The sequence below is a fragment of the Danio aesculapii genome, chromosome 12 (genome assembly GCF_903798145.1).
Source record: "Danio aesculapii chromosome 12, fDanAes4.1, whole genome shotgun sequence".
Lineage (NCBI taxonomy): Eukaryota > Metazoa > Chordata > Actinopteri > Cypriniformes > Danionidae > Danio > Danio aesculapii.
Window position 1 is genome coordinate 31,449,280 of NC_079446.1, and position 22,695 is coordinate 31,471,974.

The following is a 22,695-nucleotide window of genomic DNA, read 5'->3' on the forward strand; positions in this document are numbered from 1 at the left end:
TTAACGCATATTTCTATTCAGCCAATCACATGGCAGCAAATCATCGCATTTAGACATGTAGATATGATCAAGACGATCTGCTCCAGTTCAAACTGAGCATCAGAATGGGGAAGAATAGTGATTTTGAATGTGGCATAGTTGTCAGTGCCAGACGGACTGGTCTGAGTATTTCAGAAACTGCTGATCTACTGAGATTTTCACGCACACAACCATCTCTGGGGTTTACAGAGAATGGTCAGAAAAAGAGAAAATATCCAGTGAGCAGCAGTTCTGTTGGTACATATGCCTTGTTGATGCTAGAGGTCAGAGAAGAATGGTCAGACTGGTTTGAGCTGATAGAAAGGCAACAGTAACTCAAATAACCACTCGTTACAACTGAGGTATGTAGAAGAGCATCTCTTAACATTCAAAATGTCCAACCTTGAGGCAGATGGGCTACAGCGGCAGAAGACCACACCAGGTGCCACTCCTGTCAGCTAAGAACAGGAAGCTAAGGCTACAATTCGCACAGGCTCACCAAAATTGGACAAAAAAAGATTGGAAAAACATTGCCTGGTCTGATGAGTCTTGATTTCTGCTGTGACATTCAGATGGTAGGGTCAGAATTTGGCATCAACAACATGAAAGCATGGATCCATCTTGCCTTGTATCAACGGTTAGGCTGGTGGAGTACTGGTGTGGGGGATATTTTGCTCACTTGGGCCCATTAGTACTAATGGAGCATCGTGTCAATGACACAGCCTACCTGAGTGTTGTTGTTGACCATGTCCATCCCTGTATGACCAGTGTACCCACCTTCTGATGGCTACTTCCTGCAGGATAGCGCGCCATGTCATAAAGTGCGAATCATCTCAGACTGGTTTCTCGAACATGACAATGAGTTCACTGTACCCAAATGGCCTCCACAGTCACCAGCTGTCCAATAAAGCACCTTTGGGATGTAATGGAAAGGGAGAGTTGCAAATCTGCAGCAACAACATGATGCTATCATGTCAACATTGACCAAAATCTCTGAGAAATATTTCCAGTACCTTGTTGAATCTATGCCACGAAGGATTATGGCAGTTCTGAAGGCAAAAGGGGGTCCAACCCGGCACTAGTAAGGTTTACCTAATAAAGTGGCTTGTGTGTGTATAAATAAGCACATCAACACTTTATTTAGAGTTCCTTGAAACACTATGTTCAGATTCATCAATTGGAATGAATTAATTCTGACTGAACCAAACAAAATAGCTACAGTATTGCGACTGTAAAACAAATCTGTAAAAAGTACTGACCACATCTAATTAGCTAGTAATAGATTTCATACTATAACCTAAGATGTATTTGCTTGTCAATTGAGACCTCTGAACTCCAACCTCAAAACTACAGATTATACTCTAAAGTCTATGGTTACTGTGACCCATTCATCAAGAATTTCGCATGTAAGGGCGGAAAGGTGAAAGGGTAGCGCTATACCCAGCATGCACTCGACATGCTGTACATGACGATTATTCATGGGCCATTTCATAGCTTGAAACCAAAGCAAAGACGGAAGTGGGGACACAGAGATGGGACAGGGACGTGACTCATAGGACAGCTGAGGGGAAGCCGAAGATAGGAGGCTCTTTGTTATTACCAAAGGCAATTAGGCATAATGTCTGGTTTCTGCAGAGCCATGTGCCCTGCTTTCTTTTAAGGGGTCTTGAATAAAGAAAGACAAGCATCAGCTTTGTGACCAGATGAGCTCTGTCTGTGTAATTTGCAATCAAGCCGAATAAAATTACCCGACATCAGAAGGGAAATAATGCCACGAGGGTGACAATTCAGAGGGAGTATTCATGTCTTCTGCAGGGTCAGCAGGATTTTGAGACGTACAATTTCATAAAGGGGTTGTGTCTGCTGATTATTTCAGAAGTTCAAATAAAAAGGCCTTGAAACCAGCCACGGGAAAAACCAAGCGGAACAAAAGATCTGCAAAGAGTCACACGAACATGACATGCTATTGCTCAGAGGTAAAATAGCTTTCCTGAGAGAAAGCAAATATTGTAAGGAAAACAACGATTATCTGCATGTCACAGGAATATTTGACTTCTGAAAGCACCATGAGACTAAACTGCCAAAACTGTCAAGAACATCACAGAGGAAAAAGCCATTTCTTAAGGCAACCGTTGTAAACCTGCAACACATACCGAATATACATATACGAATAACACATATCGAAGTGAACTCATACACTATATGAGTTCACTTCAACATCACCAAAATAAACGTTACAAGTTTACAAAACAAGTCATATGGGAGGCAGCACGGTGGCTAGCACTATCACATCACAGCAAGAAGGTTGCTGGTTTGAGTCCCAGCTGTGTGGAGTTTGCATCTTCTCGCTGTGTTCGTGCGGGTTTCCATCCACAGTCCAAAGACATGCGGTATTGGTGAATTGGATTAACTAAATTGGCCATAGCGTATGAGTGCATATGTGAATGAATGGGTGTTTCCTAGTACTGGTTATGGCTGCGTAAAACATATGCTGGAATAGTTGGCGGTTCATTCCACTGTGAAAGGAATGAAGTCACATGAGTGACACCCATAAGCTATCACATTCACACATACATTCTTTCACTACTGCCTACAGTCATTATACTGCATGTCTTTGGAGCACCCAGAGTGAACATGGGGAGAACATGAAAACTGGCCCAGCCGGGACTCGAACCAGTGACCTTCTTGCCGTTAAGCGACATGCCACCATTCTAGAGAAAGTTTTGAATTTTTAACCTTTTTTTTCCATCCAACACACAGTACCGGAGCAGTAGGCAGCAGGGGAGCAGTTATATATAAATATTGGTGACTTGCTCAACGGACTCACCTCAGCCGTGGTATTGAGGGTGGTGAAAGCACTATTCACTCCCACCTGTGTCTGTGCCGGTGTCCTGACATTTTATCCTATCAGATTATGCTACCAACACTATTTGAAAGGTTCTGAGGTTAGGGATTAGGTAGGTTGGAGCAATATCACAGCTTCATATCACACTACTCCACATTAAAATTTATACTGGTAGCAAAATCTGACAGTTAGCATATTGCATCATCAAAATGTGCTACCTACTTTTTGAATGGGAGGTAGGACAATCTGACAAGGCAGGACAAATCTACAGAACACCAAGACATGAACCTGCGAACTTCCCATCACAAGTTCAACTCTCTAAACATTAGGCCATGACTGCCCCGGCTTTTAATAACTGACTGATCTCAGAACTGGCATTAGCACAATTGTGGCTCACTGAGCGAAGTATGAATAAATAAATTAAATAAATATATACTTAACTGGCTACAGAGCAACCAGTGTTGTTCAATGACTTGCATAATTAACCCAACTTGCCTGGTTAACCTACAATTAAGCCTTTAATTCGCACTTTAAGTTCAATACTATTATCTTGTTTAATAACTAGAACAATATTATGTTCGGTCATCATAGCAAAGACAAAAGAAAATCAGTTACTATAAATTTGTTATTAAATTTATGTTTTAAAATGTTTCAGCAAATTTGTTTCTATTAATCAGCACTTGAGAAACATTTGGAAAAGAACGTAAACTTCTCCGGAGGGCTAATAATCTTGACTTCAACTGTATTATTTATAACCAAAAGTATTTACTGTGGAATTTACCTCCACCCACTCCTTCTCTGGATCTTACACAGTCAAAACAGGAGATATTTGTATAAAGTAAAAACAGCTTATTGCACAAATGTTATCATAAATAATGTTTACTTCTTTGCCATGGTGTGTAATATTTGTGTAGCAGCTAGATTAGTGTTAAAACGCTTGAAAAATAAAGTTGTTTTGCTCTACAAAACCCTTCACCACTATATTTTACTTTCATATTTATTTTATTTTCTATAAATACTATTATATACAGTGTGTGCGGGAAGTATTCAGAACCCCTTTAATTTTTCATTTTTTGTTGCAGCCATTTGCTAAAATAATTTAAGTTCTTTTTTCTCATTAATTTAACACAGCACCCCTTACTGACAGAAAAACACAGAATTGGTGTCATTTTTGCAGATTTATTAAAAAAGAAAAACTATTATAACCCATTGTCTTAAGTACACTACCTGACAAAAGCTTTGTTGTCGATCCAGTAGTAAGAACAACAAATAATAATTAGACTTTTATTTGATCATTTGAAAAATTGTCAGAAAGTGATTTTAATGAATCTGTTGTACTGCATCCCAATCATCACAAGTACTGTAGAATATCTATTGGAACCCACATGGACCCAAGATTGTCATAAAAAATCAGTCAAGTTTGGTGAAGGAAAAATCGTGGTTTGGGGTTACATTCAGTATGGAGGCGTGCGAGAGATCTGGAGGGTGGATGGCAACATCAACAGACTGAGCTATCAAGACATTTGTGCTGCCCTTTACATTACAATCCACAGGAGAGGGCAAATTATTCAGCAGGATAGCGCTCCTCATATTTCAGCCTCCACATCAAAGTTCATGAAAGCAAAAAAGGTCAAGGTGCTCTAGCATTGGCCAGCCCAGTCACCAGACTTAAACATTATTGAGCACGCCTGGGGTAAAATGAAGGAGGAGGCATTGAAGATGAATCCAAGGAATCTTGATGAACTCTGGGAGTCCTGCAAGAACGCTTTCTTTGCTATTCCAGATGATTTTATTAATAAGCTATTTGAGTCATTGCAGAGATGTATGGATGCAGTCGTCACACACAATTACAATTCTTTTTCCACTGCACCATGACTTTATACTCTATACTGTACATTATTTCTGTTAAGTGGCAAGACTCTTGTCTAATCGAAGTCAGACCTTACTGTCCTAATTAAAAATCAAGGCATTATCATATTTTATTTTGGTAAAATAAGCGTAATCTAGAGACCTTTGCCTTTTATATAAGCCACTTCAGATGCCAAACGATCAACTAGAAGTCAAGTTATTATTTGTTGTTTCTAAAACTTGGATAAGCAACAAGAATAGGGAACTTATATATTTAACTGCAGTGCATTTCTTCTAATCATCCTTGAGAATTTCTACACCTTCATTTGAGTCCCACTTTTGATTTTAGCAAATGGCTGCATTATAACAAAGAGTTAAAAATTTAAGGGGGTCTGAATATTTCTGTATCCATTGTATACTGCTTATATTCAATCTCATAGAAGACAGCATTTAGATATATATTAAATAAATAAATAAAACTATTCTCATCTAAACAGAGTTTCCCAGAGAAGCCTGCATCAGCGTTAGTAAAACTCCTCCTCCATGCAGGTCCTGGTGTTACAGGCATCATAAGGATGAATGATTTATCCTGAATCATTGCTCATTCTCTCTCTCACCTCCTGTATTACCAACAGGCCGCTCGCTCATTAATATCTCTTAATGTTAGTGCCAGACACCTTGATTTACACTGGGCATTTCCTGCCAACTAAAAGCAATAAAGGCACGAGGCATCTCTCACAGCACTCATCCACTGACACACACAGAGATATACAACAGCACCGGATACACACTCCACCACTCCCCCACCATTGACTTATACGACTGATATTGACAGATTCATCCATACGGAAATGGCACGTCTCAAGCAATCATCAGAGGATGAGATCTGCTGAAAAATTTGCAAGGGAGGAGTCAGGAGTATAAGGCAGATGGAAATGGATGGATGATGTCTTTTTTTATTTATACATTCCCCATGCTGTCACGCAAATACACATTAAATGAGTTCAACCAACAAATTATGGGTAAGCTTGGAAAAGAAAGAAATTATGCTGCTAGGTGGAACTGACCATTCAAAAGCAGTTTGATTTAGCAGAAAAGCCATAACTCGAAAATGGTTTCAGCCTGATCCTCCAACAAGGGCTCAATGGATAGGAATTGTAAAGGAAATACACTGTAAGGAGAGACTGACTTTTAATCTAAGATTTGATTCAAAAAAGTGTAAAAAGTACTGAAAAAAATGGTCTGAAAATGTCATTGTAAACAATTTGTGAGAATGTGTGTCAAATGTATTATGACTTGATTGTGTAACTCTTATGACAACCGCTTTGTTCTGTTTTTTATTTCTTTTCTCTAAATAAAAAAAAAAAACAAAAAGTAAAAAAACAAAAAAAAACAAAAAACAAAAGCAGTTTGATTGACAGGCGATATGGTCAATCATAACATCAATATTGTGTGCCCCCATCACTGTCCGCCATTTTATCTGACAAGCCAAACAGTCAAATTAACCAGGCGTTGTTTTAGAACTTACAATGCAGACAGCAAGTAACCAGAAAGGCCGGGGAAATACAATTTCATCCTTTCCCAAAACCCAGAGCAGTGGATAAAACGGGTCGTTTTTTATGTGAAATCCGGCCTCCACCATTAGCTGTTAATCAACAACACTAGACTCAAGACTGATGAACTAATATGTTCTGTTTTCAGACCAGGACAGACCACAAAACTTTTGTTTAAAGCAGGGCTATTCAATTGGCGTCCCCGAACTTGGCCCCCGAGGCAATTTGTTCCGGCCATCTAAATAGTGTGACCAAGACATCAAAAATAAATTTAGTTCAGTCGAAAAACGGCCGCTATAATTATGAAGTGACGTGAGTCTGTTTAATACAGCACGAGCTGCAGTTGAATCGTGCGCAGAGCGTGAGTCACCTGACATTAAGCGAGGGGTGCGAGCAGATGAAAACATTTGGACACTTAATCGTCAACGCTGCGTTTCTGTTGCACAGAACGAAACTGCTGTGACTAAACAAAATGATGCCGCGTGAGCGCTAGTTTAAAGTTCAGAGTTTATAGCTACACCAAGAATAATATGCATACACACTAGATTACCTATAGCGGCAGGCTATTCACATATTGCATCTTTTCCGCGTGCAAGTTCGTTATTTCCAATGTAAGAGAAATTGCCAATATACAGGCGCACCCGGTAAAAAATGCCTCATGCCATAGTGATGAGAGGCTTTCAGTGCAATGTAAACAAAAGATATAGATGAATTATTACAAATTATTAAAATGATTATGCATGAATGAACGCAGATGATAACAACAGTTAATTTAAATACTTAACTAATATAAAGCTTAACTTTACATTAGACGTGATAACCGTGAAACCATGATTACTCTTCAGACTACAGTATATAATCATACAACCAAAATCTATAATTGTTGCATCCATAATTGTTATGCAATTTAAAATATAACATATGAATGTGTCTGAATGTAGAAGAAGCCTACTTAAGCAATGCACTGCTTTTGTTGTGCTCTAAAATGCATTTGAAGGTTTGTAAAAAAAAAAGCCTATTGTACAATGCACTGGTGTTATGTAGTTACAAAAAACAATATATTAACATTTAAATGTAGAAAAACCCAACATGGGTCTCTTAAGAAGCAAAAATACAACATATGGGCTCTTATATGCTGTTGTACTCACTCACATTGCAAGTCATATCTCTCCGGCCCCTCATTTGGGATGTTTTCATGAACTGGCCCCCATGACAAACTAATTAAATAGCCCTGGCTTAAAGTATATAGTGCGAGTAGAGTCAAAGTATCTGTTGTGAATATTACTCAAAGTATTAGTAAAAAGTAGCCCTTTTAAAAGTACTCAAGAGTAGTGAGTAGTGAGTATTACGCTGTAAAAAGCTGATGCATTTACATGTAATTTGTGCATGTGTGTGTAAACGTAACATTCTGTAGAGCATCTAGTTATTGCCCAGCAGGCACACAACGCCATAAGACTTTGATATTAGGTTAGATTTAGGTTGAGATGTCAGGTGACCAAAATTCTAGCCAACGTCTAAGGAGAATGTTATTTTGATGTCCAATAACGACGTCAAATAACGTTGATATTTGGTTAATTTTAGGTTGTTAGAAAGGGACCAAAATCCAACATGTTAAACCAACGTCACAGAACAAATCACAGGACAGATTTTTCAAATCACCATAGACAAGAAAAAATAAAGTTGTGACTGCAGGTTGAAGGAAAGTAGTGGAGTAAAAGTACCAATACAGCACTAAAAATGTACTCAAGGGAAAGTAAAATTACACATTTTTAAAACTACTTAGCAAATTACAATTCCTGAGAAAAACTACTCAATTACAATAGTCTGAGAATTTGTAATTAGTTACTTTACACCACTGGTCCTAATATGAAATTTAATTGTAAACTTGGCAAGCAATTTTGGAGAATTTGACATTTCCCCACTCAGACAGAATGCCCAAACATACTGCCCGAGAGGCGTTTCAAAGATGGCCGCCGAGTGAAATGACTTGCCTTGGAGGGACTCTGGTTACGCTCACACCCTGAATATTTCCATTGTAAAAAAGCAAATCGCTTTGGTAGCCATTAATTGTTTAAACTTCTGTTTCCATTAGTTAGTTGCTACTAATGCTGGATTCCAGACAACTCGAAAAGACATGGTGACTTATTTATTTCACTTAATTTATATTACTTCCTGCCCTATACAAATTCAGCTTTCAATATTAAACAGGCTACTAACCCAGTAGGGGAGTTATTACTTATTAATAATCTTGCAGCAGTGCCAGAAATTCATCTTTATTTCTATAGCCCTTTTACAATGTAGATTGTGTCAGAGCAGCTTAACATAGATGAAGTTCTTGTAAATTTAAACTGCTTCAGTTCAGTTTTCGCAGTTGAAGTTCAGTTCAGTTCAGTGTAATGTAAATGTCACTGCTGAAAGCTGAAACACTGAAAAGCAAATCCAACGATGTGTAACTCAGTCTGCTACCACTATATTCTTTTATCATTTTCAGTAATTAAGTCTGATTTTCTAAATTAAAATAGTGTTCTGAGTGTTCTTTTCCACCAAGAGTCTGTGAGAATTATATTTAAGGATCCAATGTTTACAACCTAGAATGAAAGATCCATTCCACAGCGCTTTATCCACAGCCATATCCCCCTGGAGCACAAGACTGTTTACTCACTCAAGCTAAGCAGGGCTGTGCTTGGTTAGTACCTGAAAGGGAGACCACATGGGAAAACTAGTTAGCTGTTGGAATTGGTGTGAGTGAGGCCAGCAGGGGGCGCTCAACCTACAGTCTGTGTGAGTCCTAATGCCCCAGTAAAGTGAAGGGGACACTACACTTTCAGCGAGTGCTGTCTTTCGCATAAGACCTTAAACCAAGGTCTTGACTCTCAGTGGTCATTAAAAAATCCCATGGCACTTCTTGTAAAGAGTAGGGGTGTAACCCCGGTGTCCTGGCCAAATCCCCTCCATCGTCCCTTACCCATCATGGTCTCCCAATAATCCCCATAAGTAAATTGGCTCCATCATCCAAGTGGATGCTGCACACACCTCCCTCATGATTGTGAAGCGCTTTGGGTGTATGGCCATACTCAATAAACATGCTATATAAATACACATTACTTACTTTCAAGTAATTTTTCAATTGTATGCTAAAGCCACGATCCACTCTAGCACCGGACCTGCTTAGTAGTGACATGACAAGAATTTTGTGGTCCAAATCATATAATCTGACACCGTGACTATCGTAACAGACAAAACAACTGTGTAGTTTGAACCTAACATTTTATTCATACTTTTCTACGTACCGAAACACAGATTACAATCAGATCCATAGTCTCTCACCATTGACTAGCGCAACTGAAATTGACAGATTCATCCATATGGAAATGTCACATCTCAAGTGCTCATTGGAGGATGGGATCTGTTAAAAAAATGCAAAGGATCAAATGGATGTTCTTCTTTTTTTTTTTTTACAGTCCCCATGCTGTCATCACTTCAGCGGATCACAAATTCAAATGTTATCATGGGTTTGACCAGCGACTTACTTTTGGGCTTGGTACTGAATTGATTTCCTGAAGACAGTGACATGGAAAATGCAAAAACAAGCCAGGCTTATCCATCACTGCCTGTGATGCATGACATGATGTTACGAGCGTCTCCCATCAGCAGTCTGGAAAAACACACATACACATGCAGATCTGCGCAGAGTTATCCATACCTCTCCCCTGAGTGTCTTTATGGGCATTAGTCAGCTGTGACAGCTCATTCTGTCTATGTCAGCCAGTACCTGAGCAGACTAAGTGACTAGCTGGGGTCTGATGACGGTCACGGTGAAGTGGAAGAACAGTACAACCTTCTGGGATCTAGAAAAATACATTGCAGATCAATGCATCAACATACATTTGGGTTAGAAAATGTCATTTTATAAAACCATGAAAGGGATAGTTAAACTAAAAGTGGAAAAAGTCTGTCATTTACTCAACTTGCCATAAATCAGCCAGATGTTATCACTTGGTTGAAGATATGGGGCAGTAGGGGCCTTCTGCGCCTACTAGTAGGCTCAGAAGGCTGTTATCATCCATTCGTATGGTTCATCAGCTATAGATCATATAGGGAAGTTAACAAGAATTATCATATTGTTTATAAAATTCTCTATTAATTGTATTTTATTAATGTCTACCCCTACCATCACAGTAATGTAAAAACAGATCTGGATCTTGAGTTTTCTCTATTAGTGCAGCTGATTACTCATGTGGATGGATGATAACAGCCTTCTGAGCCTACCAGTAGGTGCAGAAAACCGCTACTGGCCCATATCTATCAGCTGATAACCACTGATAACGTCCATTCAATCGAGTGATAACATTCGAAGCAGGTGCATAAATAGTATAAGTTTCTATATTTTCTGGTAAACACAAAAGATATTTGAATGTCAATGTTTGGCTGCCAGTGACTTTTTTGGCTGCCAGTGACTTTCATTTATTTCTCGCTATGGATCTTAATGGCTAATGAATTCCAATGTTCTCCAAAATGCAATCTATTCAACAAAGAAAGAAACTCACAAATGTTTATAATTACTTGAGGGTGTGTAAATGCATTATTTACCACATAGGTTTACAAGTGGGAAAATTTGTCTGTGGCTAACGTTGTTGTGATATACTGTGTAAAACAATCATGTACTAAAATGCAAATGTTTCCTTTGCATTCTTTTGTGTGCATATGAAAACAATCCCTGTCCACATAAACCGCCACGAAAACCATTATGTATTAAACATAGTATTATAAATCTCAGGTCAGTAGTTGGTGATATCACGATATAAAGAAATACTTTGCACCCATGCAATAGCGCTCCTGTAGTCCAGCATGGTTGTTTAGCTTGTCAAGTACACTGAAAAAAGTGTTGCATGCAAAACTGTTGCAAACAATTTATTTGTGTTGAATTTAAACAAACAAATTAAATTGAGCAATGTTCAACTTAATTTGTTTGTTTAAATTCAGCCCAAATAAATTGTTTACAACCACTTAACATAAAAAATTGAGTAAATCCAAGGAATCATCTTTGAATAATTTTTTTCAGTTTACTCAAACATTCCTGTAGATTGAACATGTAATATGCATGAACATGACGTCACACATTTCACAAAATAGCATTTTAGTTTAAACGGAGACAATAATGGTATTCATTTAAAAAAATGCGCACATTTAAACCTTATTTCAAGTCTGGTTATCAGAACCCTGAAATGTGATTACAGTGTAATGTAAATGGATTTTAAGTTCAATACGGTGTGTAAACGTCCTGTAAACGTACAGTTAATTCTTAATTGTAAACATTTACTGTAGTTGTCTGTGTAATTTCATTTCTTTTTTGTCATTAAAATTTTATTTCACACACATTTTCTTTTGCTCACTTTTTCTCTATTATCAGTCATTGCCAATATTTATATAATTTTATAACTATATATACAGACATATAGTAAATGTTACTTAACATTAAAAACATTAAAAATATATATTTTTTCCATAAAATAATGTTGCTTTGGAATGAATAAATAATAAAAAGAATCTACTAATCAGGTTCTAAAAGAAAAATTGTTTTACTACATCTTCATTGGGGTATATGCACACAGACTTAATTTCAGCCAGAAATTAAATGATAAATTCCATTATAAAATTGCCACTACTTTCCATTGTAAAATTGCCACATTTAAGGTCTGATTTCTTTGCATTTCAATGATCTTCACTGTCTGATTGATTTATAGATATAAAGTGGGGTTTAGACCGAACAAGAAGCACTGCAGTAAATTCCATTTCCATATATGACACTTTATTTTACCCCTGTATTTTCAATGGAGTTTCTGCGCTCGCCTGCTGTGGATCTTGGCGCTAGTGGATCTCATTTACGCTTGAACAACTAAATTAATGCTCAAGTCTATTTAACTGAATGCATTGTACTTACACCACAACATAGATGCTGTAAAAACAACCTTGAGAAATTTAAAATAGTCACATTAAGCTTTTAACGGAAGTTCATCCTTGTCTGAAAAACACTACAGTACATATACTCCATTTGAACAACTCTGTAAAACTGTTTTGACCCATCAGAAGCCAAAAACGCACCAAACTGCTTTATATTTTGACTGTCCAATGAAAAGTCACACAGTTAGTCTAATGAACTACTTGGCGAAAAAATCATATCAAATCCACATTGGTGTATTTTACATAGTGTTGTTATTACCACTGTATAAAAGCAAAGGCACTCGGAGCTGTGGGTTTTAGGCAATCCACTTCACACCACTGCCTAACACCCCTTGACTGTGGTAAAACAACGAGCCACTAAAACCACATTACAGAACAATATTGGCTTTGCATGTCAGGGATAACAGGCTCAAATCAGATCAACCTCTGAAAAACAGTCGGCTATGTTTCAGCATCTGTAAACCATTCATATGTGTGTTTTCTTGCCTCAGCAGTTCAGAGTAATAGGAGGTACTTTGGAACAATATGCTAATAGCATGTGGCTCTTCAAACACATTATCTTGGTGAAGCCTCTGGAAGCGACACAATGGTGTTTTAGAGGACATAATATAATATCTACACATTTTATCATTTAGTAGACAAACTAAGCAATCAGAGAAACAACCAGTTTTACTCCTAAAGCAATTATATTATGAATGTATCCCTTTGTACATTTCTGGTGTATAATTAGCATTAAATAGCTGCTGAAAGAAATAAGACCTGGTGAGAACTAAAGCCACATATCGAGCTCTTTATATTCATAGGCGCTAGAATGATCCATTGACGTCTGAATATTCAAGTGTTTTATTTTTCCATTCATCTTTAAAATACAATGAAGATTAATGATATGCACTGAGGGATGAATGAAGCTGTTTTTTTCTCAGTTACAGTGAGATGATTCCTGTGTAATCAGTCTGTAAAAGTCCTGCGTTACAACAAAAATAGCCTTGATGCTAATGTCCTAACATATTTCCTAAGAAATATGTTCAAAAATGCCCCAAATAATCTAGATGAGCAGCTTCAGTTTACATCTAGCCCTAATAAAAACAACAACACTGGCATGAATCGAGTTACTGTAGTTAAGCATCAAAATCACAGAGGTATTACACAGGAATCAATTAGTTACAAAACAATTCAACATTTCGTTTTTTTTCCCACAAACATTGTAAAAGATTATTTCTCATCACCGTCATGTACAGAGGGTGGTCCTATAATACCTAATGACCTTTTAATATCCTTTATTAAAACCAGCAGAAAATACAAACAAAAACATTGAAGTAGCTACATGAAGAGAAAAAGAGCGATTCACATTAGATTCACATGTTCAAGTCCATCTAAAGCAAACAAATGATGATTAGGATGCTGTACACTTTTTTGCTGAGGAAAAAAACATCTCCCAGACTCACCCAGGAAGGGTTCAGGCTTAGTCCCAGTGGTGCGTTAGACTGAGGATCCAGTTGTGTGGAAACCTGCTTTGAAAACGACCACTTCCTGAGGACACAGTTCTTGAGTGTATAAACAGTCTAATTACACTCTGGCCTGCTGGTCTCCTCAAAATCTTCTCCTTCTTTTTGACATTCACAATATGTGAAACTTAAGAATACAAAAGTTCTTTATAAAGAGATGAAGCGTTACTGCAAAGTTGAGTCTCTGCTCGTTTAAACCTGTACCGTTGCGAAACGACAATAAAAATAAAGATCAACGGCTTTTTTAGAGTTCCCTAGCAAGTCCTTAACAATACTATACACCCGCGATGTAATCTTCTGGCGTAAATTTGTCACGTTTGTCAGATCAGTGAGGTGCGATTTCATCCCTCACCTAAATACTGACTTCTCTTTGTGATTTACGACTGACACTGGGATTCACCCGCAGCAACTGGCTCCTCTACATCATGGTGCGTTTAGCTGCAGCTAACAGTGCGTGAAAATTCAAGACATGAAGATGCTTTTTGACTGACACGTAAACCCACGAACGGTTGAAAGCTTTCAAGCATAGTGTGAGTGGTCCATGCAAAGTCTTCACAAGAAGAGCGCAAATATGAAATGTGCGAAACGTGTCTAGCTAAAGATGGATTTGACCCATTCCTAACATGAGTTTACAAAGCATGAGGCTACCAGCAGCAGAACGTCATTAGCTTACACAAAAGATAGCTTCCACGCCGTATAGTCCATCTCTTAAATTAAAAAAAATGAGCAAAAACCTAAGTTTAGTTGGCAAGCATACAAATAAAGTGAGCTGTTCAACCCGTACTTGAACTACCAGAACGCTATTTCTGGCTAAGCAAGACACTCTGGTCCATAATTTAAATACAAACCATGCTAGAGGCACATCTGTGCTTGGTGAGAAGCTGATGGCGAGACGACTGGAAGTTCAAAAGGCCTTGAAATGGCTCTAGAGGAAGGATGATTTAAGCTGAGGTTAGGGTTAGGAACTGGTAAAGTGATTCTTGAGCAGGACCAGGTCATTTCTGATGGACGAGATCTATTTACGATGTTCAATTGACATGGAAAGATAAAGTGAATGTTTGAGTGGAAATAGAGGGCACTCTGTCACCTAAATAATCCCCTCATATGAGGCCGCATGAGGCCACCGCCGTCTGCCTGGAGCAGCACAAGAGAGGAGGTCACTCTGGAAAAGAAGGACAGCCCACCAAGGCCACAGACGATTCAAACGCAGGTGCCCTGGTGAGCAGGAGGCAGAGCTTTGCGGTTCTTCAATCCTTGGCTTTTCTCTTTGAAGTCCATGGGCTTCTGCTGGGACGTGTCGATAAGAGCGCTGGCGATGGCTATACCTGCAGACAACACAACAAAGCAAGCCGAGGGTCAGAGCGTAGACTTCACCGAGAGCATGCAAAAGCAAAAACGCTTCATTTACATGTCAAAGCAAAGTTATTTAAAAAGGGACAATGGTTACTTAAAGCTATCTCTTTCAAAAGAACAACTATCATCTCATTCATTTTTAAAGACAGTGTGTATGAATTAAAAAAAAAAAGAGAGAGAGTTGGGAGCCTTGAAAGACTCCTTATTAAATGTCAAGGTCATCAGTTTCAAAGCGCATCCCTTATTCTAGGATAGGGGTTTGAAGTGAATTTGACTCCCAGCACCCTATGCTTTCGCCAGAATTCTGTCACGGGCTGCTGTGGCCAAATCCATGGCCACAACCCCAAAGCCATTTTTCAAAGCAGCATCTCACAAATCATCCTACAAACACAACGACCACTTCTGTGCTAGCCTGGCACTGCTCCCTCCCTGCTATTGAAGCAATACAATTATCGGAGGGGAACAATTCATTACTCCAGACAGGCCATGGCAAAAGGAATTGAATTCAGCACATTGGTGTGAAGCCGGAGCTTCAAGCATTCAGGCGAAGAGGATTTACATCCAGGAACAACCCGTGTCTCAGACAGTTACACACTGCCCTGTATCGATTTATTACCCATCACACCTGGACTGCTGGGAGGGATGTGAAAACTACACGTCTATCAACAGAACAGTCCTCTGGATTGAAGAGTGTAGTGTACGCCTACTACATTAGTGCTTTTAGAGCTGGCTTTAAATAAACTTAAGCTACTCAGCATTTAGGTTGAAAATAAAAAAGTGACATGACTCTGTAATAGCAGGTCAGCTGTGTTTAACAATAAATACTGCAAGACTTTAAGGGTCAGATAATGAGATTTTGAGTTTGCTAACTTATGGAACTCTAAATGTCTACAATAAAAAAAAAAAGAATGAAAAAAAAAGAAAAGAAAAAGAGGAATGATTTTTGTTGGAATCACTTTTAAAACATTTTTCCCCCAGATGATGTAAAACATTGACAGCCAATCAGAATCCACCCTGCCTAAGGGCGCACTCACACTATGCTATCCGAACCGGTTCGCTTGAGAAGTATGAGTGCTCTGAATCGGGCTCAGGCATGGTTCAGTTGGCCGGCCCTGGCCCAGTTGGAAGAGGTGTGCCAGAGCGCGGTTCACTTGGGCTTTGGCGTGTTACGCTTTTAGTGTGAGTGCAAAGCGCGCCTAAGCCCGAAACTGAAGATGAGAGGTGACTTTTAAGGGACTGTTTCATATGGATTTATTTATCATTCTTACTGTGCAATGAACGCAAACTGTTGTAGTTTTTTAAAGACACAAACCTCTCACTGCACGTCAGCTGCACCTTCAGCAAACCTCCTAATACCTGCATCACGAGGACTTTTATGATAATTTATGAGCATCAAAAGTGGCTGATCTGTTATTTGAAATATTTGACTGTGTCACTGCATATCAAATTACTAAAATGATATAACTAAATAAATCTCCACTGTGCTGAGCGAGAGCACTTCTCTCCTGTTAAACTGAACAGCGCATCATCGATGAGGTAAGCGGGCTCCGACTCGGATGCAATGTGAGTGCAGGTCGTTGGGGGAGAGGGGACGGGGGGCAAGCGTGCTTCAGCACGGTCCAAGGCAACTGTACATATTGTGAGTATGCCCTAAGATTGGCAGATAATACAACTGCATGTGCTTAAACAATAACAATAAACAATACTGTCCGCAGGTGTGGATGCAAACATAAGCTGTTTCTCAATTCCAAGACCGCAGAGAACAGACTTGCGTTATTGTGAAGACTGTTTTTGCCAGGGTCCCTCAAAAGAACGAACTCATGAGACCGCAAGAACACAGAGCGCGTCTTGTGAGAAATGAGATGTTGTGTTCTTCCAGATGGTCACATGACCATCACGTATTTCTAATGGGAAATTATTTAAACATTCCAACCTTCATACAACGATTTATTGTTGCTCCCCTTTTCAATATATATAACATGCACAAAAACCTTACAAATATACAAATAAAACTGATTTTAATATGGGTTTCAGCAAATAAACGCCCTTAATGAGTTTACGCCTTTATAAAGATTTTCATGTTAATGTTTACTTTCACCGTCTCATTTAGGGAAACTCTTGAGATAATTAAGTTATATCTCTGAACTTTAACAATAAATCTATATAAAATGCTGCACTTCCCACTTCTTTTATTCAGCCACAATGACTTCAGGGACCTCTCGAGTGAGTTTTGTGTTCAAGTCTGCATTGAAGCATCCTTCACATCAAGAACACATCCAGGAACTTTCATGCGTCCTCTGTTCTAACGGTCTTAAGTATTAGAACTGAACTTTGGCAGTTGACGATGATGCTACACGAGAACACAAGGACGCAGAAAACACATACTGAGAAATAGCCATAGTTATAGTGGTTATCTTTATATCCCTCATTTAATTTCCTGTGTGAATGGGCCTTAAAAACTACATGAAAATTTAGACATTTACTTTTTCCCTAGATGATGTAAACCATCGACAGCCAATCAGAATCCACCCTGCCTATGATTGAGCATATAAAGTGGCAGATAAAACAACTGCATTTGCTTAGAACAAACAATATTGTCCACAGCTGTGGATGAAACATGGGCTGTTTCTCAAATCCTAGTAAGCAGAGAACAGACTTGCGTTCTCATGAAGACTATTCTTGCCAGGTTACCACGGAAGAACGAACTCAGTAGACAGCAAAAACACAGAACGCATCCTTTGAGAAATGAGATGCTGTGTTCTTCCTGATGGTCACATGACCCCCAAGTATTTTTAATGCAAATTATTTAAACATTCCAGTATTCAGTTAATGATTTATTGTTGTTCCCCTTTTCAATATATATATATCATGCACAAAAACCTTTCAAATATACTTTGAACAATACAAATAAAACAGATTTTAATTAGGATTTCAGCAAATAAACAACCTTAATGAGTTTAAGCCTTTATAAAGATTTTCATGTTAATGTTTAGGGAAACTCCTGAGATAATTAAGTTATATCTCTGAACTTTAATAATAAATCTATATAAAATGCTGCGCTTCCCACCTCCTTTATTCAGCCGCAATGACTTCTAGGACCTCTCAAGTGAGTTTTGCGTTCAAGTCTGCAATGAAGCATCCTCCGTTCTTACTGTAACTGAACTTTGGCAGTTGATGATGTTACATGAGAGCACAAGGACGCAAGAACGCATATTGAGAAACAACCATAGTTATAGTGGTTATCTTTATATCCCTCATTTAATTTCCTGTGTGGATGGGCCTTAAAAACCACATTAAAACATTGACATTTACTCATTGACACCACTGTCTAAAACGTGACAAAAAGTCAAAGTAAAATAAACAATAAAGGAACATTTCAGTATATTTCTTTTCTAAACACTCATGCCTATTTAGCCACTGAAATCCTAATGAGAAAGAAAAGAAGGTGGCTTATTTGATCAAACGTTCAGCTGATTTTGTTAGCCAGGCGAGTAACAAGAAAGACCTTCAGCACCAGAGAAATCTCGCAGGATTTGTGAATATAATCAATACGGTTAGAACCACACGGCATCCATCTGCTTGCTGACTTCATTATCGTGTCCCAGCTCTAGGTCAGGCACTTCAGTGCAAAAAAGCCACCATTTTTTTTTCAGGATCATACTTGCATCACACCAGGTAGGCATCCATACAGAGCAGGGTGACTGCTGACAAAAGCGGGCTGCCTGCTTCGAGCTCCTACTTCAGTCAAATACCAATTGGTCTACTCTGTGAAGGTGATACACTGCTTCATCCTAGCAGACAAACACCAGCTGTGGATCCTCCAAAAAGACATACTAAAACAAAGCTCTTTGATGACAGAGACATCCGTGCATGAAGCTTGTGTGCTTCTCTCTCAAAACTACTCTTTGTTGATTCAGAAGTCCCACAGTCTTCTCTCTCCTTTCATTTCTCGCTCTATATTTGATGTACTTCTCACCAAAAAAGTTCATGACAAACTTCAACAGCCCACAAAGCATCCACTTTAAAGTTTTCAGAGCCATAAAATTACAACAAAGCTCCATCTTGACAGATCCAGTTTCAGATATCACCAAACATACTATTTTTTTGTACATATCAATTGTTATTGTTATGTGCTGTTATTTGTTGCCTCTATTTTGTGCTCGTCAAACAAAAGAGGAGCTATTAGAGACGCTTTGGTGAAACAGAAGTTTTTTCTTCCTCTTTTTCTTCTAGATCAGTCAAGTTCCCAGGAAAGAAGTCAAGCTTAAAGAGACAAGGTCCTGTAAAACTGTTGATTGACAGGCCTGCTGAGAAAGCGAGGAGGTAAAAGGTTTTTTTTTTCTTACTGAACTGGTCTTATAACTCTATGAGACAGACCTCGAGCTGACATGTCTTTTAAGGCACTACCTTCTGAATATATGCGTGTGACATGTCAGTGTGAGCTTTGAGAAAAGGTGTGTCAGTTAAAGGTGAATGACAAAAAGATGTTGGAATAAAAGAGAAATCGGACACTATAATTATTGTACTGCTTATTATTGTTTTGTTCATTTGTACTAGTATTTTTTTAACACATGAACTACTGCCTCAAAGTCAAGGTCACTTGAAGATACAATGTCTGTTCATATTTTGAGTGGTAATAGAGTGGTAGATCTGTTTTTTTCCTTCCCATGCTATACACCAGGGTTTCTGCCCTATCAAAAAAAAAAAAGATAAAAATTTTACACATTTAATAAAACAATAATAATAATAATTATAATAATAATAATAATTTAGTTTGAATTGTTTTGTAATTTTTAAATATATCCATTCACACAAACCTTATAAGCCCCACAAAGAATAGAACAAAACATAGCTGACAATTACTTCAGTCAAAAATAATATTAATTTAATAATAAAAAATATAGGCCAGGTCAGTATCCTCAGCAGTAAATAAATGGAGAACTTTTAAGCAAATGTTACTGTGAGCAAAGTAATTAAATGCTATTTAAAAAAAAAAAGTTAAAAGTTTTATAAAGATGGATTGTTGGCGATTGCATGGGTGTCACTGGCCAGACTGCAATACATGAACAAAGGAAAATTAAGACATGTCAAAAAAAAAAAATTTAAGACTTATAACACAAAATTTCCGTGGATTTATGATTCTGTTAAGGCTTAAAATTTAGCTTTTGAGATTTAAGACATTTTAAGACTTTAAGACCCCGTGGATACCCTGTAGACAGGAACATTCTTGTCCATAGTGGTGTAAGAGGATATGACCAGTAGTCACAGATGAACTTACATCACTCCAACAGGGGAATGCTGGAGAACTTCTATGACTTCCTGCATGAAATTCATTCCCACATGGGGAATGAACCCCAGTGCAACCTAATAAGTGTGCAGCAGGCATGTTAATTTGGTGTAAAACAATAACTGAGTTGCTGCTTTAGCACGAGTTTTAAATTTCAGATACACTAGGAGAATAAATCACTAGTGCCATAGAGGGATGCACAATACAGCTGTATGATATATGTTTTCTCATTTTAATATATTTATATAAGCTGATATTGGATATTTAAAAAATTGTTAAATATATTTTTGATGCTGATTTTTATTTAATATACTTTTGGTGTTGAATTTTGGTGATAAAAATGCACAGCATAGGTAATGGCATATGGAAACCATAAATTAAGGTTTTTTAACCCTAACCCTAACCCTAACCCTAACTGCTGCAAAGTATTATGGGTAAAAGTGTCAGGGTTATCCTATTTGTATGAAAGCCAGGTGTTAAAAAAAGCCCATCATATTACATCTGATTGATATTCTATCCTCTTTTAGATTCATTTCAAACCCTTCCCTCAGGATCTCAGGGTAGGGTCCCTTTGGGAAGAACCAACAGTTTTAAATTTTCATTTGTTCCTTGTGTGATTGATTTGCTGAATTTTAATGTGAAGAGGTAGTTGCTGTTTTTTTAGTACTATTAATGTTGTTTAATGTTTGTCTTAAGTGTGTGATATGATATATGTGTTGTCAATCTATTATGCTGCAGAACAAATCACCCCAAAAGGGGACAATAAGGTTTACAGTAACAGTGAACTCCTGTTATAACAGGCATCAGGGGCCACTAGTGCAGAGATATAAATGAATCGTAAATTAAGTTGCCCAATGTATTCAGGGTGAGGTTCATTTTCATCCTCTAATTAGAAGTAAAAAGGAACTGAAAATACCTCAGCACTAAGATGTTGTCAACAATCATCTATATGCCACCCATGCTTCTAAAACTAATGCTTAGATAAATATGTAAATATGTGCCGCACCCGTTCCACCTCAATAACTCTAAAATAAAGGCACAACAAAAGTGAAGGTGGAGAAAAAAAGCATCTGATAATAGTGATGTAGAGATGTTAGCACAATTTTCTGGCAAATGGGAGAATGGAAACTCTAAAATTGGGGACAATTTTATATGGACAAAATATGGACATTGCCATATTTTGTTTTGCTACAATATATATTGCGATATGAATACTATTTCACCAGATAGCTTGAATAGCCCTTTTGGGAAAAAAATAATTAATTTAGACTTATTTGGGACTATTCTAGAAGATTATGGGATTGTTCTGGAATATTTTTGGGAAGACAGAAGTGAAATATTTTATATCACATTATTCAGGTATATATATATATATATATATATATATATATATATATATATATATATATATATATATATATATATATATATATATATATATATATATATATACACACACACACAGTTTTAGGCTACAAATAAAACAAGGTACATATAAAGCATGCACACATCCAGTATTAGGATATATTAGTAAATCACTGACCTGACTGGCCGGGTGGAGGAACACCAGATGCCACTCGTGGGAGGCACATTAGCACCGTGAGCACTGCAGCTTTACTGCCTGAACAGGGTTCCACAGCAACTGGCTTGGGCGGCCCCTGCGGAGAGATCAGAAGAGAGGAAATGTGTCATCTATAACAAGCTTTCTCCCTAACACATCACCATCAGTCACAAATGTCACAGTGTGAGATGACATTGTAGGATGTCTCTCGCACATCGCCAGAAAAGGAAAATTCACATTGTGATAATCTCAGTAACAAATCACCTCTGTAAAACTCAAAGCGAGCCACTTTCAAAGTTCACATCGTGCAGGCAGAGGCGGAGAAAATCTGTGACATTTGAGGTTGTCGACTACCAGCTCGGGTCGTGTTGTAGCACTCCTATAAACGCTGCTCTGGTTAGAAGCGTGCATCAGATGAAACACAGTGGAATGAGGAGGAAAGAAGCCACAGGCGATCGCAGGGATCTTAAAATGTCATCTTTTAACTCACATTATGGATTATTCAGCTACAATGAAAAGCGTTTGTCCACTCAAATATGTATGAATGCTTTTAAAACAGATTTGTTGATTGTTTTGTGTGTTTTAATGACTAGGTGAGTAATAAATGTCATCACCATTGAATGAAGCATGCATGTCTTGTGTGTGTGTGTGTGTGTGTGTGTGTGCCATATTGTCTTTAAAGATTCCCTCAGCTCATTAATACACTCTCATGTCTGGCCGTCCACACACACACTGAGTCAGCTATAGAGTGGCTTTATTCACCA

The 22,695-nt window shown here is 38.0% G+C and overlaps 1 protein-coding gene across 1 annotated transcript in view; it reads right to left on the reverse strand.

Annotated features, from left to right (window-relative positions):
• Positions 1-13,052: 13,052 nt before the first annotated feature.
• atrnl1b (attractin-like 1b) overlaps positions 13,053-22,695 on the reverse strand; it is a 168,275-nt gene continuing 158,632 nt past the window's right edge. The window contains exons 28-29 of the mRNA XM_056468877.1: positions 21,914-22,028; positions 13,053-15,055 (exon numbers count right to left, since the gene is read on the reverse strand). Of these exons, the coding sequence (XP_056324852.1) occupies positions 14,931-15,055; positions 21,914-22,028 (240 nt within the window). The 3' untranslated portion in view covers positions 13,053-14,930. The remainder of the gene's footprint in view (positions 15,056-21,913; positions 22,029-22,695) is intronic.